Here is a 19,072-nt window from a genome sequence, read left to right as displayed (position 1 = left end):
TGAGTTGCTCAAAGGGCCAAAAATTACATTTAAATAACTCAGCAGCTAAACCTGATCATTGAAAAAAAAGCCACAAACCCAGCTGCAGGCACTTTCTTCAACTGCAAGCTGGGAAATTAATAAAATTTTGAATTCAGGTGAAATTTGGTCTTCTACCCATCAACAAAATGACTACAGTGCACTAAAATGACTGTTTTGTTTTGCCTGTCAGCCCATCTTTGTCATGTAGTCACATCCCTCCTCACCAGGCTGTGGCAGCTTTGCGTCACTTCATATTTATCCATTAGTTTTTAAAAATGTTAATAATAATGATTAAAGTTCAAGGAAAGTCCAGATGATTAAAAGGCAAGTTTTCTCTTTTATACAAACTCTTTGCCTAATCATCTTCTTCCTGATGTTTACCTGTGGGAGTCGCCACGGCAGATCTTCTGCCTCCATCTCACTGTAGCCCGCAGCTCTCTCCATGTCCTTTCACTACATCCGTGAACCTTCTCTGTGGTCTTCCTATTTTCTTCCCACCTGGTAGCTCCATATTCAACATCCTTTCTCTGATATATCCACTATCCCTCTCCTCATGCCCAAAACATCTCAGCCTTTGTCTCCAAACCTCAGTCTGAGCTGTTCCTCTGATGATAACTATTTCTAATCCCATCACTTCTGGTCACTCCCAGTGAAACTATTAAAACCAGCACATGTTTGTTAAAGTGTTATTTGGTTAGAATAAAAGTTGGAATCAAATTAAGGAATGAATCCCTTTGTGACAAGTGAGATGGCAAAACTTCTGCAACTCCCACAGAGACAATCCAACCAATCCAATCCTATGAAACACTGTAGACAAAAACCGGTAAATATAAAACACTTGGAAACTGGTTTCATATCTATGCAACAATATCACGTTGTATAGTAAAAGCTGGTTTTGAGTTTCTACGCAGTGTAACCGATAGGGTTTCACTTATCTTTGAGCCAAAAAACTGCAGATGGACCACAGAGTTGAAGACTTTTCTTCTAACTCCAAAAAGCTATTTCTATAATTAAACGTTTAAGTAAAACCCTAAAGTCTGAGAGCTTTATGGAGTCACATGCTAAACTCATCTCACTAAGTAACTTTTGTTTCACTGCACTCAAATGAGCTCTAGTCACCAGATCAGGGATGTGGTGGGGTCAGGAGATTCTGATCATGGCTGTGCAGCACCTGTGTGATGCTGTCATGTAACCATGGACCAAACTCTGAGGAATGTTTCCAGCACCTTTCAGTGTGGAGTTTCCCTGCTCTCCTGGTACTCCGTCTTCCTCCTTCAGTCCAAAGACATCCATGTTCGGTTAAGTGTCAACTGAGTGTGAATGAAGTTGTTAAAAAAAAGACACATTAGATCTCATGTCATTTACAAACTTTGGCAAGCGCTTCTTTATTTACATCCAGGCTGTCTCGCAGTGTCACAGCTGTTTTCCCTTTTTTTTTTTCTGTAGTATGTAATCACCAAACAAGATTTGCTCTTTACAGATATACAGCATTATGTATACTATAACCTTCCTGTCGGCGACCCTCTGACAACAGTGTAAACAGAGAAAAAGAGCAGCTCCCGCTCTTCGGGAACACATGCACGGATCGAGACAGACATGTCAACAGCACACCAGGGTTTAGTGACAGAAGACACAGCAGTTTGTTAACACTTTTATCAGACGCCGCTCGAAGCCGAGGAGCTGCAGCTCGTAGATTCCTCCACAAGAGGGTGCTAGTGAACAGCAACGTGAAGGCCTCGGCCATCCATACAAAGAAAAACAAAATCATAATAATAAAATTAAAAAAAAAAAAATCACTGGGTCAGACACAGGACCGAGATACTACCTATGACTACTTTTTCTCCTCTAAAGAGTGCAGTTAATATAATTTAGTCCTAGTAACAAAAACACGCTCAGAAAAGTCACACCTACAGTTAGTTGCTGGTAGGGTATGTTGGATTTTTTTGTAGTTTTTTTTTTGGCAAAAAAGGTTTTCAGAAGGCATTTCAACAAATGTGACGGGTCTCGCTCTCGTCACACACACTCTCACACACACACACTGGTATGCCAGCTTTTCATATTTACACAGACCGTCTCGCAAGGTGTGATAGTGATAGTGAACGTCCATGGAGCATGCATAGGTCATCGTGAAATCGTCCAATCGCCTTTTTGAGTACGCTGGGATGATAAAAGGGGTCTCAACCGTGATGAAGAGAGTCCCGACAAAGAGTTACAGCACAGTGCAAAGAAGTCCCCCCCCTCCCACCAACCCACCCAATCTAGAAACTGCAGAGAAGAAAATCCTCCATCCTGACATTACAACATATACATACAACTCATGTGTCATTTAAAAAAACAATAACAAAACAAAACAGGTGTAACATGAGAACGGTGCAGATTATATCACGAGTTACAGCTACTGAGACTCAGCGCGAGGGAGGGCTCTCTCTCTGTTGCAGCTTCCAGCTCCCACGATGCACACGGGATAGACCTAAAATAAATCATCCCGAACCCAAGATAGTACACAGAAGAACACTAACATTCCTGCCCTACTAACTCAAAACTCATGGAGCTCCCATACTGCAACACCCCCTCCCGAAATCCTCCAAAACAAACACACACACACGCTCGCACACACACGCGCACACACGGATAGTCTGTCGTATACTGTACAGCTGGCCCTCTTAAGGGGAAGAAAAAAAAAAACATATTTACATTCACATCTGTAGAAAAGAAATTCATTTCTCTCTCTTTTTTTTTTTAAATGCGCGTGTTTGTAACATAAAAAAAATGCAGAAATAGACAAAAATCCACAGAGCTGAGCTTAAAAGTTCACTGATGCAAGAGTTCAAGAGTTAAGGAAAGCTTTTGGGAGCACTTTTTTTTTTAAATACTCTGGCGTGTTTGGATTTATTCAGTCGTTTCTGTTAAACCCAGGTCTGGGATTTTGCCAACGTCTGTTTCAGTGATCGCTCTCTCCTCTCGCTGCAACCTTTGGTAAAACCTTCGGGACGCTAACGGGCAAAAAGTACGACGCGACAAAGAGGCAGTGAGTGACGGAACATTTAGAGGCATATCTGTTTCTCTATGATTATTATGTTCAGGATCAATACTGTTTGTTTTTTTTCCCTTCATCGAAACACTTATTCTTACTACAGTATAAACAGATGGAGCTGATAATGTCATAATACTTCAGTTTGGTTAATTTACTGTAAAAAGAAGTCTTTTTTTTTTCTATTCTTTTTTTTTTTTCTATCCACACCTCTGGTTTACGTGCAGCATCCTGTGCAACCACCCGGTGCGTCACGCTGTCGTCGCGACTTTGCTGGTGTAATTAATCGACAATTGGAGCACGCTCTCCCCCTAACGAGGACAAAGGAAAAGCACTCTCTCCAAAAAGAATACGAAAACAAAATAAAGACTCATCCAGAGCAGCCGCGGGGCTCTGACTGTGTCAGCGGGTTACGTCATGAGCGTTTGTCACTGCACAGTCTTGAGACGAGAATCCGAAAACACAGTGGCGTGCGAGCAGCTGGTCGAGAAGGAGCTTTTCTAGTGACGTTTATTTACAGAGCGGAAACTGGCGTCGTCCTCCGAGGGGATGAATCCACGCTTTCAACCGCGATGCCTTCGCAGTCCTGCGCTAACACGGGGCGTGGAGGAGATGGGGGACCACAGTACGCTGCTGCTGTCTGGTGAACCCCTCCTCTGATTACACTTCAAAACACAGCTATGAAATTGATTAGTCACCTCTGAGATGAAGCCTCCTTTAGACTGTAGAGGTTTAAGGAATCACCAGACAGCAGCAATGACCTCACACACACACACACACACACACACACACACACACACACACACACACACACACACACACACACACACACACACACACACACAGGAGCGGCTCTGAAATCAGACTCAGGAATCCAGGAGGGCCTCTTTTGTTTAGGTGTTGCGGACCGCTAAGGCCTGTTCCAGCTCCTGTCTCCTCTGCTGGATCTGTCACGGGGAAAAGCAGAAGGAGGTAAATCTGACTGCTGTCATGCGAACATATGGAAGCAGAGCTTGCAGGTAAAGGTGTCCGCAAGTCACCTTGCAGTAGAAATAGCGGCTGACGGCCTCTTGGGACCAGGGTTCGTGGTAGAACGCCGCCCTCCGCTCCTCTTCAGGGTTCCCCACCACGTCTGTCATTAACTGCGGCCGAAGAGACGACGAAGCCGTTACAAGCAGGTCTATTTTTAGCATTAATTAACAAAATAATCTATGAAGTCTGCAGCGGGCAGCGATCGAGCCGCTTGTTCTCCCGATAGTTCATCTCAAAAACTGCCAAACTGAAGCCTTGAGGGCACTCCAGCTGGGTTTGGGCTTTTAGTTTGTGCATTTATTGCTAAACAGTAATTATAGTTATTAATTGAATAAAGCAAATGAATACTCATTAGTGCAATTAAAATGTCAGCCAAAGAGAAATCATCACTATTAAATGACCCCCCGCCCCCTTTAGTTTCTTTAATTTTCATTAATGAATTCTTCTGCTTTTTATTTTCCACTTTCATTCAACATCCACAGGACGTGTGTCGGCTAACATGCAGGCTTGATAGATATGAAAAGAAGTGTGCAACCTTAAAGTCTCGGCTCTGGGATTTGAGCCAGTCCTGGATGTAGCCTTTGGGATCTCTGGAGAAACTCAGCATGAAATCCCTCTGGATCTTCAGCTGATTGATGGACTCGATGGTCTCATGGATCTGAACGGAAACACACACATCACACGTCACAGCGCTGTTGCTGTTTGTTCATTTGACGCTGCAATTATCCTGTGAAAATGATACAATATCTAGCAGGAAAAGCAAAATATCTCAGGAAAACTGACTTTATCTAACAGTGGGAGGAGGACGGAGACTTCTGATCCGAAGCTGCCGACCTCAGCAGCACAGAGGCTAACAGCAAACCTCTGTGTCAAATCTACGCCGTAGGCTGGAAATGTTATAGAGCCTGTACTCTACTGTGATTGGCTTATTCAGTCAATTCCTCCTGTGCGTTTCTGGCTACTTTTTTTGTCGCAATTTTTGAATTTTTCAGTGATTTATCATCTCCTCGTTGCAAGAACTCACAGATGACAGCAATGTCCTGGGAATAAATGTGAAGGACCATAAAATGTGGGGGAAAGTTGAGAACAAATAAGTTTGCCTGAGAAAAAAAAAATCTGACCATGACAAAGAGCGGGAGGGAACAAAATCCCAGCATTTGTTTCTGTCGTGGCAGGCTCTGCATATAAAGATCCCGAAGTCTAACCCACCTGGAAAAGCGAGTAGGGTAAATTTTCACTGATCTGCCTCAACTGACTCGTGACATGCTGACAGTTATTCTCTTGTATTACAAGTTTTCTTGAATTTTATTGATCAAATATAAAACCGAGGGAATCTAAACACCCGATAAAGGCGAAGGATTTTACACATTTTCTTATCTTTTTAAAATTCACTATTTTAACCAAATTTCTGGTGAGTTTAAAGGTACTTTGGTGTATGAAGGTGGCTCGTGATGTAAGAAAAAATACACACTGTATATAAAGGATGGAGGTAGTGTTCATTTGTTAAGTCTCAAGTTGAGTGTTCCTAGCGTTAACCATCTTTGCGAACACTGCACGCTCTGGACTCACAGGGTCCCAAGTTAGTCGTCGTTTCACTCTGATGGGACCGTAGTTTTTCAAAATAAAACCACACCAAGTTCAATCTGGTCTGCAACCTGCGATTGAGCCCATAAACTTGTGTGGAAGGTGTTTACTGAGACCACAGATCAAGTGGGAAATAACACTGACTTCTCTGCAATTTGACTATTTTGTGCAGCCAGAGGAGTCGCCCCCTGCTGCTCATTAGGAAGAATGAAGATTTAAGCACCTTCACTTTTCACACCCAGAAGCTTCATCCATCTTTTCGGACTTTTTGGGGAAACGTGAGTAGTTTTTGATGTGTGTCAGTGGGGATGGTTTTTCTATTCGTTTCCCCAAATTTATTGTTGCCTATATTTGGAGTTATGGTTAGCTTTCACAGACAGCATCACAGACAAACGTGAGAGTATTTTTACGCTTTAAAGGTCAAAATGTTAAGTAAGGTAAAATGAGAACCATAACTCTGAAAACAAAGCAGGTTTTAAATGTTGATAAAAGTGTTGAATTTTAATATCAAGGTCATAAATATTTATATTTTCTTCCTGCTACAGAAACATGTGACACCAGGGAGTTAACTCATTATTCATGATTATCCATCCTTCGGTGCTTTTACAGGTCACTTTAATTGATTATTTTACATAAAAACATACCGACTCGTGCTGACTCGGGCCTGTATTTGATAATTCTCTCACTGGTATGTCTTCTGACACTCTACTTGGTATTAGAAAAATGGCGAATTTAATTAGGTGAACACGGAAATTGATCCATCCATCCACCCATCCATCCATCTCATTAACAGCTTGTCTGTTTCAGGGTCGCTGAGGAGCGGGAGAGTATCGTAACAGCTGTCACTGAGCAGGAAGTTAGATACACCGTGGACAGGTGACCAATCCACACGGTCAGTTTAGAAATATCATTTTACCTAAAGTATGCGTTTGGACTGTGGGAGGAAGCTTGAACATTTCCATTAACTGTGTTAATGGAAATGCCGTTTGCAAGACTTGCATCATGCAGTATCAAGAGTATTCTCAGAAGTTCAGAAATAGGTTCTCTGCTATTATTAAGATACAACAACTGTGCAAAAGACTTGACTCACCTATAATTTCTTGGTACTTTACTTCTAAGGAGCCAGACTTTCTTATAATGTTTAAAGTAATCTCGAGGAAAAGCTCTCCAGCTTTCAAGTCTTTCAAAGGTTTTTCTTCAGGCATTTACTGCCATTTCACCCAGTTTCAGTCCAGTTCTTGTACCTGAGCTTTTTCATAGGAATTTCTTTCCCTCGTTCAGCCACTTAACACCGACTTATGAACCATTCAAGCACAAAAAGGCACAAAAATTTACTAATGTTGTGTCTACCCATAACAGACAACTGAGCAAAGAGTCCATTTTAAATGAGCGGCTTGTCATAAAAAGACATATTTTGTTTCCATTTCTTGAGCTGCATCTACAAAAATGCCAGAGATACCACAGTTTGACAGGCATAAAATAGGATTAGCTGAAAATTTAAAGAAAATTTAAGAAACTGGACAAGTGGAGGACAAAAGAAGAAGCTGTAGGAATAAAAAAGTGTTTGCACGTTTCAATAAATCCCTGCACAAATTTCCATTTTTCAAAATAAAGGAAACGAGGGGTGACTCAAGGCTTTTGCACAGTAATATATAAAATGGCTTTAAGCTGGACAAAATATTGTAAAAGACAAAGAAAGCTGGGTCTCGAGCAGCAGTACATGTTCTCAGTATGTTTTCTCTCACGTGTATTTCTGGTTATTTGTCCCACCCTTCCTTCCTGCTCAGCTCCAACAACAATGTCGGCTATAAAGTTAAAATCTGTCAGAAAAATATAAATAACAGCCTTCGCGCTTATCACAGCTGGGTGAGAAGTCCACAGCAAACAAACTACTGCAACAATAAAACCGTTCTCTTTGTGAATAATGTAGCTTAAAAGTGAATTATTCCCAAACTTCAACCACACAGTGTGTAACACGAAAGAAGACGTGTGCTATACAGAGAAAGAGTATTCTGCGACGATGGTGATCTCACCTTGTTGTCGAGTGAGGCAATTTCCTGCTGGTTGGCGGTGGAGAGGAGGAAGCTGCTCATCTGGCTCTTCAGGGGGTCGTCCACCTCCACGTCAATGTCGTAGCAGGCCGTCTTCTTCTGGTCGTTGGGATCCACGCTGAAAGAAAATGTGAAGTGAGACACATCTTTAAAAAGAGGAAGCTTTCAATAAATCCACTTGGGAGTCCTCAAGTCCGTTCAACACATTTCCCAAATTAAGAGTTTATTTTCTTATTTGTTTTCTTTTGTGTAGAAAACAATAACCTCCCATAATAAGCTTGCATCACACATCCCATTACTCTGGTGTGAACTCACCCAGTAATGGTTCAACATTGTTTGGCCTTAAAATATTCTTTCTTAAAAAATGGTAAATGATGCCGTGCTTAATTTATTTATAATGAAAAAGCCAGTAGAAGGTTTCAAGGTAAACACATTTTCATACTATAAAGCTATTTGAATTTAATATCTCTTTAAATAGCATCTTTCCTGTACTAATGCAAGGATAAATATGCAAAGCCTGGTGTAAAGACGCTTCTCAGTTAGTACTTGGTTGTGTTATTTATCTTCTGTGATGCATATTTCATACAGGAGACTCCTCTGTGTGCATTAAAGGGGGAAAATCTACCTGATAACGTGGTTGATGACGATGGGGTCAGGGGGCAGGAGGAGGTTGGTGAGGCGCTGAGGGATCTCAGAGAACTTCAGCCGAGGGCAGTCAAAAATCTAAAAATAAAAATAACTTTCCTTTTAAAGTGAACCGGTTATGCTTCTTCCTTATTTTCTGACATACACGAGACAGACCGAAGCGTTGGGCCACCTACACATTACACATACAGGAACTTTTATGACATCTCGCTCTAAATTGGTGCTCCCTTTGCAGCTATATCTGTCAGTACATGTGTCCACTCTTTTAGGAAGCCGGTGGAAATTTCATCCAGAAGAGCATTTGTGAGGTCAGACAGTGGCGTTGGACCAGAGAGCCTGGCTTCCAGACTCCATTCTAATTCATCTCAAAGGTGGGCTCTGTGCAGGCCAGTCAAGTATTTCTACACCAAACTCATCCAACCGTACCTTTACGGACTTTGTGCACCGTCTCAGTGATGCTGGAACAGACAGGGACCTTTCTCAAACTGTTCCCACAAAGCTGGAAGCACAGAGTTGTCCAAAATATGTAGGTGTGTTTCCCTTCACTGGAGCTTAATTGATTTATTAGTCGGCTACTGGGTCTCCAGCTTTCTGTGTCCCCAATGGAGTTGCGGACACAGAAATCTAGACTCCAGGAGGTCTGGAACCTTGTTTTGAAAATTTTATGCCAACCAGAAGGGAAAATTCAGGGTTACTATTACAAACCTATAAGAAAATAACATGAAATTGAGGAAGTAACTTGAAATGTTGAGTTACTAAGTTGAAATCAGGCTGCCAGAAAAAAAAGTAGAACATATTATGAAGAGGGCAGGAAAACCTATGCCATGAAGCGCTCGGCACACAGTTCTTGTGCTGATGTTAATGCTGTGGTTCCTAAATTTTTCCACTTTGCAACAAAGCTACTACTTTTTTCTACTCTTGGCTCTGTATGATGTCATAGCTCGTGATACTCCACCGACAGACATAGAGCTAACATGGAACAGACTAAATATGAGCCTTATTAAAAGAACTAACAAATCCAAAGTCTAGAGTTAGTCCAGAACAACTGGAAAAAAAAGCCCAAACCATAAAAGAAAGCGCCGGAATGCATGGTTGGAAAACACATGATCCCACAAAAGGGAAAAAAGGAAAACCAGAAGTAAAACAGGAACAGGAAGTAAAAGCAACATAAGACGCATGAGGAAAACTAGCTTTAAAAGCAAACCAGAATAACCCTACCTATGACAGAGACATGAAAGCTAACACTAAACATAATGTCAGAGAAAGGGGAACACATGGAAAAGCTACTTTCGTAGTATCTAAGAATAAAAATATGGAGCGCTCATTTGTTCCTCTGCCAAAGCGAGAGCTGAGGTGGAGGTATGTGATCGCTGCTGTTTGACTACCCAGAAGCTACTGAGCCAGATTTTATGAAACTATGAGAGCGCACGCAGAGGAGGAAGCAGTTCAATTATGGTGCTGATCCAAATCCCTTTCCACAAAACTGTAAGATAAGACTCCTGCTTTGGTGGAGTTTATATACATACTGCTCATCTTGCCCTGGTGAGATCATATTTTCAGCAACAGCAGGAGTCCACACCTGTTGGAAATACTTGTCACAGTTGATGTACTCCTTGTCATGCGAGTCCTGCAGCTTGTTGGTCTTCACGTACTGCCAGAGGGCCTGGATGATGCAGGAGCGAGTCTGAGTGTGAATACCGAGCAGGCGAGCCAGGCGAGGGTCCAGCTTAAACTGGGGAGGCTGCGGAGACAACATAATCACATTACAGCACTTTCTACAGCCGCCCACATCAGAGGCTTTACATCAGCTCCATCACATCATTCACCCTTATCGTATTTCCCCGGCTTGGAAACAGATGTCAGGTTTAAATGGCGTCTTACATGGACTGTAATGTTTGTGCAGGCCGGTGTTTATCGGCAATGTGAGGCCTGCAGGTTGTCACTACAACAGCTGATTTCAAGGCACGGATTAGTCACGGCGTAGTAACGGACTATTTATGGGCATCGAAGCGAGACGGCGTGCCGCCCTCACCTGGTATTCCAGCATCAGCAGCAGAGTGCAGCGCACGCTCACGTCTCCTGGCCGCTTCACCTGGAAGCCGTCCGTCTCCTGGGTGGTGGGCGTGCGGTGCCACTGAAAGAGCAAAGAGAAGGCCACAGTTTGACCAAACCAAACTCAGCTGGTTTATTAATCATCGGCAGCCTTATGAAATTTCCCCCTTGTGGGACTAATAAAGGTATATCAAATCAAATCAAACTACCAGACGACTGAAGTATTCCCCCGACTTCTACTATAGAGCCATCATGAAGTTGAAATAACAATAGCATAAGAAATGAAAATAATGTAGTTTAAAAAAAAGAATTAAGTTAACATGTGCAATGCCAAGGAATGGTCCAGATTTCATGAAAATCGTTAAAGGATGCCTGTGAGAAGCGGTGGAAAGAATCTCTTGTTGACTTTGGTTTAAGAGAGGACACGAGCTATATATATATATAGAGTATATCTATATATATAGATATACTCTACCTGAGCCACAGCTCTTGTAAGCCACATCCTCAGGCATGATTTTGTGGGGTAGTGAAAACTGAAGAGCCATAAACTGCAGTTCCTCTAATGACCACTTGAGGGTGTCTCCAAAAGTTTCTTGTGCCACAGAAGAAGAAATAAACACGTTTCCATGTTTACCGTTTTGGCCTCTATAGACAGTTTCCCCCTCACAACAAGGTAAAGGTGAATTTTTTTTTTTTTGCAACTCATCGACGCTGATAGTGGAGTGGAGGGTTTTCTTTGGCCAGGCCACAGATTTCCCTCTTGGGGGTCCAAAAAGGCAAAGCTATGCCGTGGGTCAAACATGGGCTAGCATACACGGGCCTCATATAAGTTTTCTATGGGTAGTGCACACTGGGTTTGCCCATAGAAAACTCATTTCGGGGGCCCCCAAGGGCAAAACTGCTGTCGGCCCTGTGTGGGTGCATGCAATTGGGGCCCAAATGCAAATGTGCAGAAAACAAGGATGTTTTCAGTGTTTAGGTCATCTAACAACATGTTTTTTGGTTTGTTTTTTTTTTAAACAGAAGCACTAATTTAGTAGGTTAGTAGGTTAGCTTAAATATCTGCAAACTAACCACGCACAAGACAGAAAGGGTGAATGTTATCAACCTCTGGAGACATAGTAACATCTATCGCTAGCAGAAAAATTCCATAAGCACGTGGTCACATGCAACTATCCCAATATTATTCTGTCTTTAAGTCGTTTTTGCATTTCAGAAGCTCTTCAGCATCTAACCTCTGATGGTATTTACATCTCTGTTTTACTTTAACCACTCAGAAAAGAAAAACACTTTAACACTCAGTCTTGCGGTACCCTGGCAAGCAATCCAAAGTGATGTTTTCCTGCAACCACTGGCTGATTCAGAACACATTACGTGCTTATTGTACCTCAAGGTAGAAACAAAATTCTTTTGATGGAAAGTCATTCAAACAGAAGCACCTGGGCGCCTGGGTAAAACACCCTCTTAAAAAGAGGAACCTTGAGAAGTCATAATTTTCACTTTGAAAGTCCTGAAGTGTTTTTTTTTAAGTCGGCACATTATGTGAGGACACAAAGTGAAGGGCAGCTAATGGTTGTTTTTAATAAGTAAGCAGTTGTTTTCTCCGGCTCTCGCATGTTTAAACAACCTTGTGTGTTGGAAAATTTAAAAACCCATCTTCTTTCTGCTGTTACAGAAAAGAAGAAGAGAGAGGGCAATCCACTCTGCCACTCTGTTTTAGTTTGAATGCACCCAACGGGAATATGAAAAGCAGCAGGTCAGCTGGGCTTATTGTACCACGAGATTTAACCAGACGTGACAAGATAAAAATTTTCACTGAACATCTCTGGACTGCACGACCAAGAGGTCGTCACTGACCCTGACTGCACGGCTGAACGGGGAAGGTTCAATGATTTCTGCTACGCATACAAAAGCCTCACACAAATCAGTGGAGCTTCCAAGACTAATGGGCAGCAAAGACCTTCCTTTGTTCTGCTGTGAACGTTGTCCAAACTGGCTGAGAAGATTAAACAGCATTAGAGTTCACTTCAGAAAACTGCCTCAGCTTTGAATTAGCTGTCTTGCCAACAGTTAGACTGATGCTTTTCTCACATTAAGCCTCTTATAAAGGTAAAAACAAGCCGTTCTAATGATACGTGGTCCGGCACATGAAAAGTCGGTCAAAGATGCCAACCACAAAAAACCCAAGCCCATTTCTAATTTGGATTTCAAATTTTTGCAGTGTTTGCTATCTTTACTTCACTGTCTATAAATATAGCGTCTGATGCAATTGCTCACTTTTTACCGTAAACCCTCGTCCAGCAAGCCTCTCGGCTATGAAGAGAAAACCCCCACTTAGTGTAGCCACACATGCCTGGGGGTGTGACCTGGCCTGTCAGCCAATCAAATGTGCTGCTTTAATGATGCTGGCAACTTCTCCATCTTTAGCCCGAAGCAAAAGCACTGTGTGATCATTATTAATCAACGGGTTCTTGTAGTCCTTGTGGAGTTTCATCGGAAATTGAATCTACACTGTGACTGATATATCAGCAGGCTGATATTAGTTACAAATGCTGATAGATATATCAGTATCAGCATTTATAACATAAATTCCAAAAAGACGAGAGAAACATCCTTCAACCGTGTTTTGAGTGTTGATGTTGCATAGTTTGCCCACCAGAGTGCCCTCAGGCTCTAGTTTCATCATTTACAAATGTGCTACAAGGGAGTATTTATCTATTTGCATTATTACTAAACCACAATAATTTAAAGAACGTGCATATTTGGACATCTTCAACTTAAAAACCAATAAAAAATGAATAAAGAAAAACTAATTTGTTGCATTTTATTGACTTTCCAATGCCGTCACATTCAAAGGAGTAATTAGTGGAATCCTTTGAATGCATTTCATTGCATTTAAGGGACAAAAACCCCTGAATTTTTCCCACATAAGGAAATTAAAATTAAGTCTTACATGAAAAAAAGTGATTTATTGTTACAGGCGGTCGTGAAAACAGGATCCAAAGAAGTTTGTGTTCATAACCCAAGCTTACGCTTATTTGTCAGACAGCACGCTGAACAAATCTGTTTTCTTATCGACACACTGCGCTGCAGCTAAGAAACTCTGAGCTGTGGTTTTCAGGGGTTGTGCACTGGACTATTTCTTGACTTCCTGGTTGCCTCATAGGTACAAACTGACCATCCTTTTCTGTGTGTTTTCATTTCAGCTACTGAACGTAAATGAGCTGGGTTCACTAACAGCTTAACTATATTACAGAAAGTCAAAAAAATCATTAGGTTTTTATTAGAGGTGCTCTTTAACCTATAAAATAAAAAACCCTCCAAGCTACAAATCACTGTGTAGCGAATTCACTGTGAGTGTGAATTAGAATATTATTTTGACACACAAGGAATCATGGCTATAAGAAAAGCCTGCTATCCTTTAGTTTGATTTCACTCGTATTGATCAGACACCTATCCCACATGATCATATGACCCTTCAAATTAAAAGCTCTGACTTTTAAATGAACTCCGAGGGCCTTTAACTTGGAAAATCTCATCATAAAAAGGTAAAATTTTGCATTACATCATTAAATTGATGTTATTGTCAGGTGGGCAACACCGATTGACCGACTGACTGATTGATTTGTAATAACTATACAGGGTTGAGTTATTACTACAAGTTTTGTAGAGACACACAACACACTGTGGTCTCTAATGTTACCCACCACGGTCAGGTGTTTATTTTTGGTAGCTGCCACATTTGACGTAGATTCATCATAGCAGTGCTCGACATTTTTAGTTAGCCTTTTATAACTCGAAGTGTGTGTGAATAACACGTTAAATACACCTGTGCTTACCCTGCTATGACACGTCAAACAGCCTCCAGCAGAAAGGAGTGTATTAGGCCAGACTGAGGAGGTTCAGTTAACAGAACGTTTTCACAGCAGATGTTATCAGATATCTTCTTCTGGTTTGGATTTGCTGCCATTTATCCAGATTACATCGCTCAAATTGAATTAATCAATCAGTTTAAAATCTGCAGGATTTATTTAAAGTGTCAGTACATTATATGTCTGTTATTTTTGTCCCTGTGGCTATAAACAGATGCTTGCTGTGCTGTTTTGGGGGTAAAAAGCTAAAATGGCTTCTTAAAGCCCCTTTTTGGTAACAAGCTACTTGGTGAGCTGCAGGTCACCTGAACGCAGCGAGTAACAGCGGCGAAACAGTGCATACGTTTTTAAGGACTGCAATTACTCTTCACACACATTTGAAGAGAAGCACTTATGCTCGTTTTTGTGTGTTTTAAGTGACACGCTGTCTGCCAAGGGGTGCGAGAAACAACAGCTAAGACAGGAAGCGAATTCGTTCAACATCCGAATGGTCTGCCACAAAGAGAAGCTGCACACATGCACTCCATAAATCAGGCGGCAGGGACAGACCGTTTGGAAGTGTAGTGGACTGTGAGTGTGGGGGTTGTGTGTAATGCTGCAGGTAGTGTTAACATCAAGCAAAGCATGCAAAACTTGTAGATCTTTGCATGGCAAATACTTTTAAAATTTAAAAGTTAGGAAAATTACTTTCCAGGGAGATAGATGTGAAAAACTGAACTGTGTCTGGCCGATGTGGGTGCAAGAACAGTGGCTTTTCTTAAAGGAGCCGTTTTAGTCCAAAATCATATGTGCATATTTTTCTTCTGGCCTTTTTGTGCCATTTGTTTGTCTTTACCGTTCTGGTGCTCAGCATTGGTCTGGAAGCTTGTTTCCTCCACTGAAAAACACTTTTTCCCCATCTATGAGTCAAAATGTTCGGGCGTCTTCTTTATAAGTCAAATTTTCAACTTCTTTCCCTGCAAGTTTGAATTAGTACGTTGAAATTTTGAGATACTTAACCCCAAATTTACACTTACAGATGGCACAAAAATGTGTTTTTCCATTGAGGAAATATGCTTTGATAGCTTTGGAGATACCTCCACACACATATTATGTATTCATCTTTGTCTTCATTTGTATTTTCTGTTTTCATTTTTGCACTCTCTCACGGTATAAGGCCCTCACACTGAGCTTCTGGCACTTTTATTTTAAATATGTTGTTTAAAAAGTATTCTAGACTGCATAATTTTTATTCTTTATCCTGCTCCTGTAGACAAAAAAGTGGCATGAATAAAGTACCTATATACCAATTTAATTTCCTGCTTTATTTTGAAATTCCTTGTCTTGTTTTATTGCTGCTCCTTCCTTCCTGTGTCCCATCAGCTAATTACTCAGCGAATGTATGCATAACCTTGCAGCTCAAGCTTTAAAGTTTCAGTGATTCTGTTGTGCACGCTGACCTCTGTTTTCTCCTTTGCTGAATTTTTTTCAGACCCTCTGTGCAACCGCAACCCTGATCAACAAAACCGAGATGTGGACTTTTATCCTGTGTACCTTTAAATCCAGTTTTCAGTCCATTATTTGGTTCAGCCACTACGCTGCAGAAAAGTCTGCCTTGTCTTGAATATAGTGGAACTAAAAGCCCGCTACCTTGTGGTTTAAAAGTGCCAGAAAAACGTATTTTAAAAACTCAGCAGCAGTAATGTTCCCACACAAACTCTGCAACACTTTCGTAGGCAGGCACAGAGACACTTTCTCCAGCATGTGTTTCAGCCCTGAGGTCACAAGGACGGAGACATAAAGATCTGCTTCACAGCCTTTGTTACATTTTTACACGTTTATCTCCTTTTTGTAACAAATATTCCATTTGCATAACTTTCTAAATCGTGTAACACATTAATATAACAACTTTTGGGTTTTCGCCTGCGTCCACACTATCGTTTCAGTCGTCCACATTTAAACGGCCGAAAACGCCTACGTTCCAGTCCTGCGCATGCGTGAAACGCAAGACGATTCGACCTGCCTCATTTCTGTCTGCCGTTTATAATGCCCTTCGCTATCTTAGTTTAATTGGTCACATGACTGCATCACATGACTAAAATGTGTCATAGTTTTCGAAAAAGCTCCGGGTTTGCTGTCCACACCGCGACACAAAAACAGTGTTTTCAAATGTATCCGCTGTGGAGAGCGTTTTCAAAACGCAGCATTTTCCTTGACCGAAAACGCCGTCTCAGTGTGGACGGACGGCCAAAACGGAGAGAAAAAGATGCGTTTTCAAACGAAAACGTATTAGTGTGGACATGGCCTCAGGGTTCAGTATCCTAGCCAAGGATACTTCAACATGCAGGCTTGACCTCTGACCTCGAGTTCACTGAAATAGACACTAATACTACCTGTGATTACAAAAAATACATAAAAATCATAATAATAATAATAAAGGCGTAACCATGTTTATTTTATCATTATTAATATAGGTTTTACAATGTTACTGGTACAGCGATGTTACCGTGAGCGCTGCCTGGTGATTTCTGGAAACCGGCACTGACTCTGAGTTTTTCTAATAGACTTTTAGGTGATTTGATGACCACAAGGTGAGTACCATCTAGTTTCATTATATTCAAGTGAAGCTCGATATGACTACAAAACTCACACCAAAACCATGCAGGTGGATACATTTCGATACAAGCCAAAGGAAAACACGTATATGTGATTTCAGGGTGAACTTCTACACGAAAGCGGACACCACACACTTTTAGAAAATCAGCTTTCAGGTTTGCAAGGTTGAGTATTTTGCACTTGAAAGACACTGGGGACCCTTTTGAAGGTGAACATCTGTTACATTTAAAATCCACTGCAGTAGAGCAAAAAGTGTGTTTTTACTTTCGTGTTTTGTGCAGGTAAAAGTGTAAAATTAAAGCTGCTGTTCATCCATTTATTGATCTGGAAAATGGATGATTTCTGAGATCAATGCAAATTCCGCAGGTGAGTGTATGGTTCCTCCTCTGTGTTTTGAGCTGACCTCGACCAGGTGGTTGTCGGGACCGTACAGGTCTTTATCCAGCTCGATCACCAGGCTCTTGAAAAACGAAGAGAATTTCTTCTTCTGCTTCCCCGGCTGCAGAGCAAACAGATAGCAATCAGAAAGACGTCGGTTAAGACCCATAATCAGTCACACACATGCATGAAACACTCATAAGCAGATTCACAAACGCAAACTACTGTTGCCATGTCTTTGCTTATAGCAACATTACTCATCAAAAACCCACGAGAGGCGGGGTGAGATCAGAAAAAAAAAAAAAAAAAGAAAGACGCAAGACATTCTCAGAGTCCACTTCCTCCGAGCTCAACCAGAAATATTTGTGGTCTGTGAAACCTAAATGCTTTGTGCCGCTGCTCTGAGAACATCAGAGCTTTTTGCAGTCAAGCTCGCGGCACAAGAAAAATGCAAAAACCTTCTGCTTTTAAGACACTCGCGGTCCCTCAAGACGCTCTTCTCAACATCAGTCGTTCATTTCATATTCTGAGCCAGACGATACTTTTCTGTCCGTAGTCGTTTGAGCGCATCATTACCGAGCCGAAGACGACCGAGAGCAACTACGAGATCAAAGAGCGGCACACTTTAATACCAACCGGGATGATTTAGATGTGTTATTATTTTAGAGGACAAGCAGTTATTTGACTCATGCTGAATTCATCTACACCCAGCCGCGACAGCTCAGTATTCAGTTATTTTCCTTTAAAAAAAAAAAGGACTGTATTAAAACTAAACCCATGCATGACTATGAATAAAACAAACTCACATCATCCAGCAACTTCCCCTCTACTCGCAGTTCCCATGACGCAATGCTGCCATCAGAGTCATCTGCGTCAGGTCTGGCAGGGTTGAAGGTGTTGGAAATGTAAAGCCTCAGTTTACGCTTCTGCTGCTGGGACAAGGGCATGACAATAACACAGTTTAAAGGGAGATCTCTGTCTGTTGCTCTTTGAACTGCAAAACTATCCTTAAACAGCATTTTCTCGTTTGTCCCGAGTCCTGATTTCTTTTCGATACCTTCATTGGCCTCTTCAGGGCCTCCTGGATGTCCACGCGTTTGCGCATGATGGTCTGGTCCAGTTTGCGCTCAAATGCAAGCAGGTCCATGTAGGCCTGAGACTCAGGGACCAGCTCACGGATCTGCTCAGAGGGAGGACAGGCTTAGGTTAAAATCAGATAATGTTTCACACCCTGGATTAAGAAGTAAGATTTTCTTTGCATATCTAAATAGCACTAAAGAACTTAAGCTGATAAGCTGTCTATTCTGGTGCGGGTGCTGGTAGGAGATCTGTTGTCTACTTTAGCCCCTTACATTCAGTATCCTGTAATTTAACCTTTAAGCAGCTTTAAGGTTAGAGAAAAAAACCCATATTATTCCACTCTAACTTTAAATATGGAGAAAATATGGCTATATGGCTAACTGCTAGCATAAAACAACACTACAAAAATGAGAACTTTAAACAAAGCCTCCAGAAAATACAGCTAACTGCTAGCGTAAAACAATACTGCAGCTTATCATATAAGGTGATAAAAAAAACACACACACAAATGAAGATAAGAATAGGTGGGAAAGAAATAAAGTTACCAGATTATGAAAAAAGCAATAATGCACTGAAGCTAGTTAGCTAAGAGAGTGAGCTCACTTGCAGCTAACGCTAATGCACGGTCATTCTAAGGCTTTAAGTATCAGGACAATCATCTGGTCTTTATCAGTTCTTAAGATTGAAAAAATACAACCTTAGATGACCAACACATGACTTGTGATACCTTT

At 41.4% G+C, this 19,072-nt stretch overlaps 1 protein-coding gene across 5 annotated transcripts in view; it reads right to left on the bottom strand.

Moving 5' to 3' along the window:
- Window positions 1-1,378: 1,378 nt before the first annotated feature.
- smarcd3b (SWI/SNF related, matrix associated, actin dependent regulator of chromatin, subfamily d, member 3b) overlaps window positions 1,379-19,072 on the bottom strand; it is a 57,605-nt gene continuing 39,911 nt past the window's right edge. For 3 of the 5 annotated variants that reach the window (XM_040044377.1, XM_040044375.1, XM_040044378.1), the window contains 10 exons: window positions 18,319-18,441; window positions 18,068-18,193; window positions 17,287-17,382; window positions 10,397-10,498; window positions 9,944-10,105; window positions 8,345-8,442; window positions 7,702-7,837; window positions 4,620-4,742; window positions 4,093-4,194; window positions 1,379-3,999 (listed from right to left, as the gene is read on the bottom strand). In XM_040044377.1, the coding sequence (XP_039900311.1) occupies window positions 3,946-3,999; window positions 4,093-4,194; window positions 4,620-4,742; window positions 7,702-7,837; window positions 8,345-8,442; window positions 9,944-10,105; window positions 10,397-10,498; window positions 17,287-17,382; window positions 18,068-18,193; window positions 18,319-18,441 (1,122 nt within the window). In that variant the 3' untranslated portion in view covers window positions 1,379-3,945. The remainder of the gene's footprint in view (window positions 4,000-4,092; window positions 4,195-4,619; window positions 4,743-7,701; window positions 7,838-8,344; window positions 8,443-9,943; window positions 10,106-10,396; window positions 10,499-17,286; window positions 17,383-18,067; window positions 18,194-18,318; window positions 18,442-19,072) is intronic. The other 2 variants (XM_040044376.1, XM_040044379.1) reach the window with 1 other exon arrangement.

Source organism: Simochromis diagramma, unplaced genomic scaffold, assembly GCF_900408965.1.
Source record: "Simochromis diagramma unplaced genomic scaffold, fSimDia1.1 OVJJ01000602.1, whole genome shotgun sequence".
Taxonomy (NCBI): domain Eukaryota; kingdom Metazoa; phylum Chordata; class Actinopteri; order Cichliformes; family Cichlidae; genus Simochromis; species Simochromis diagramma.
The sequence above is the reverse complement of the archived record's forward strand: the minus strand, read 5'-3'. Positions and strand labels throughout refer to the sequence as shown.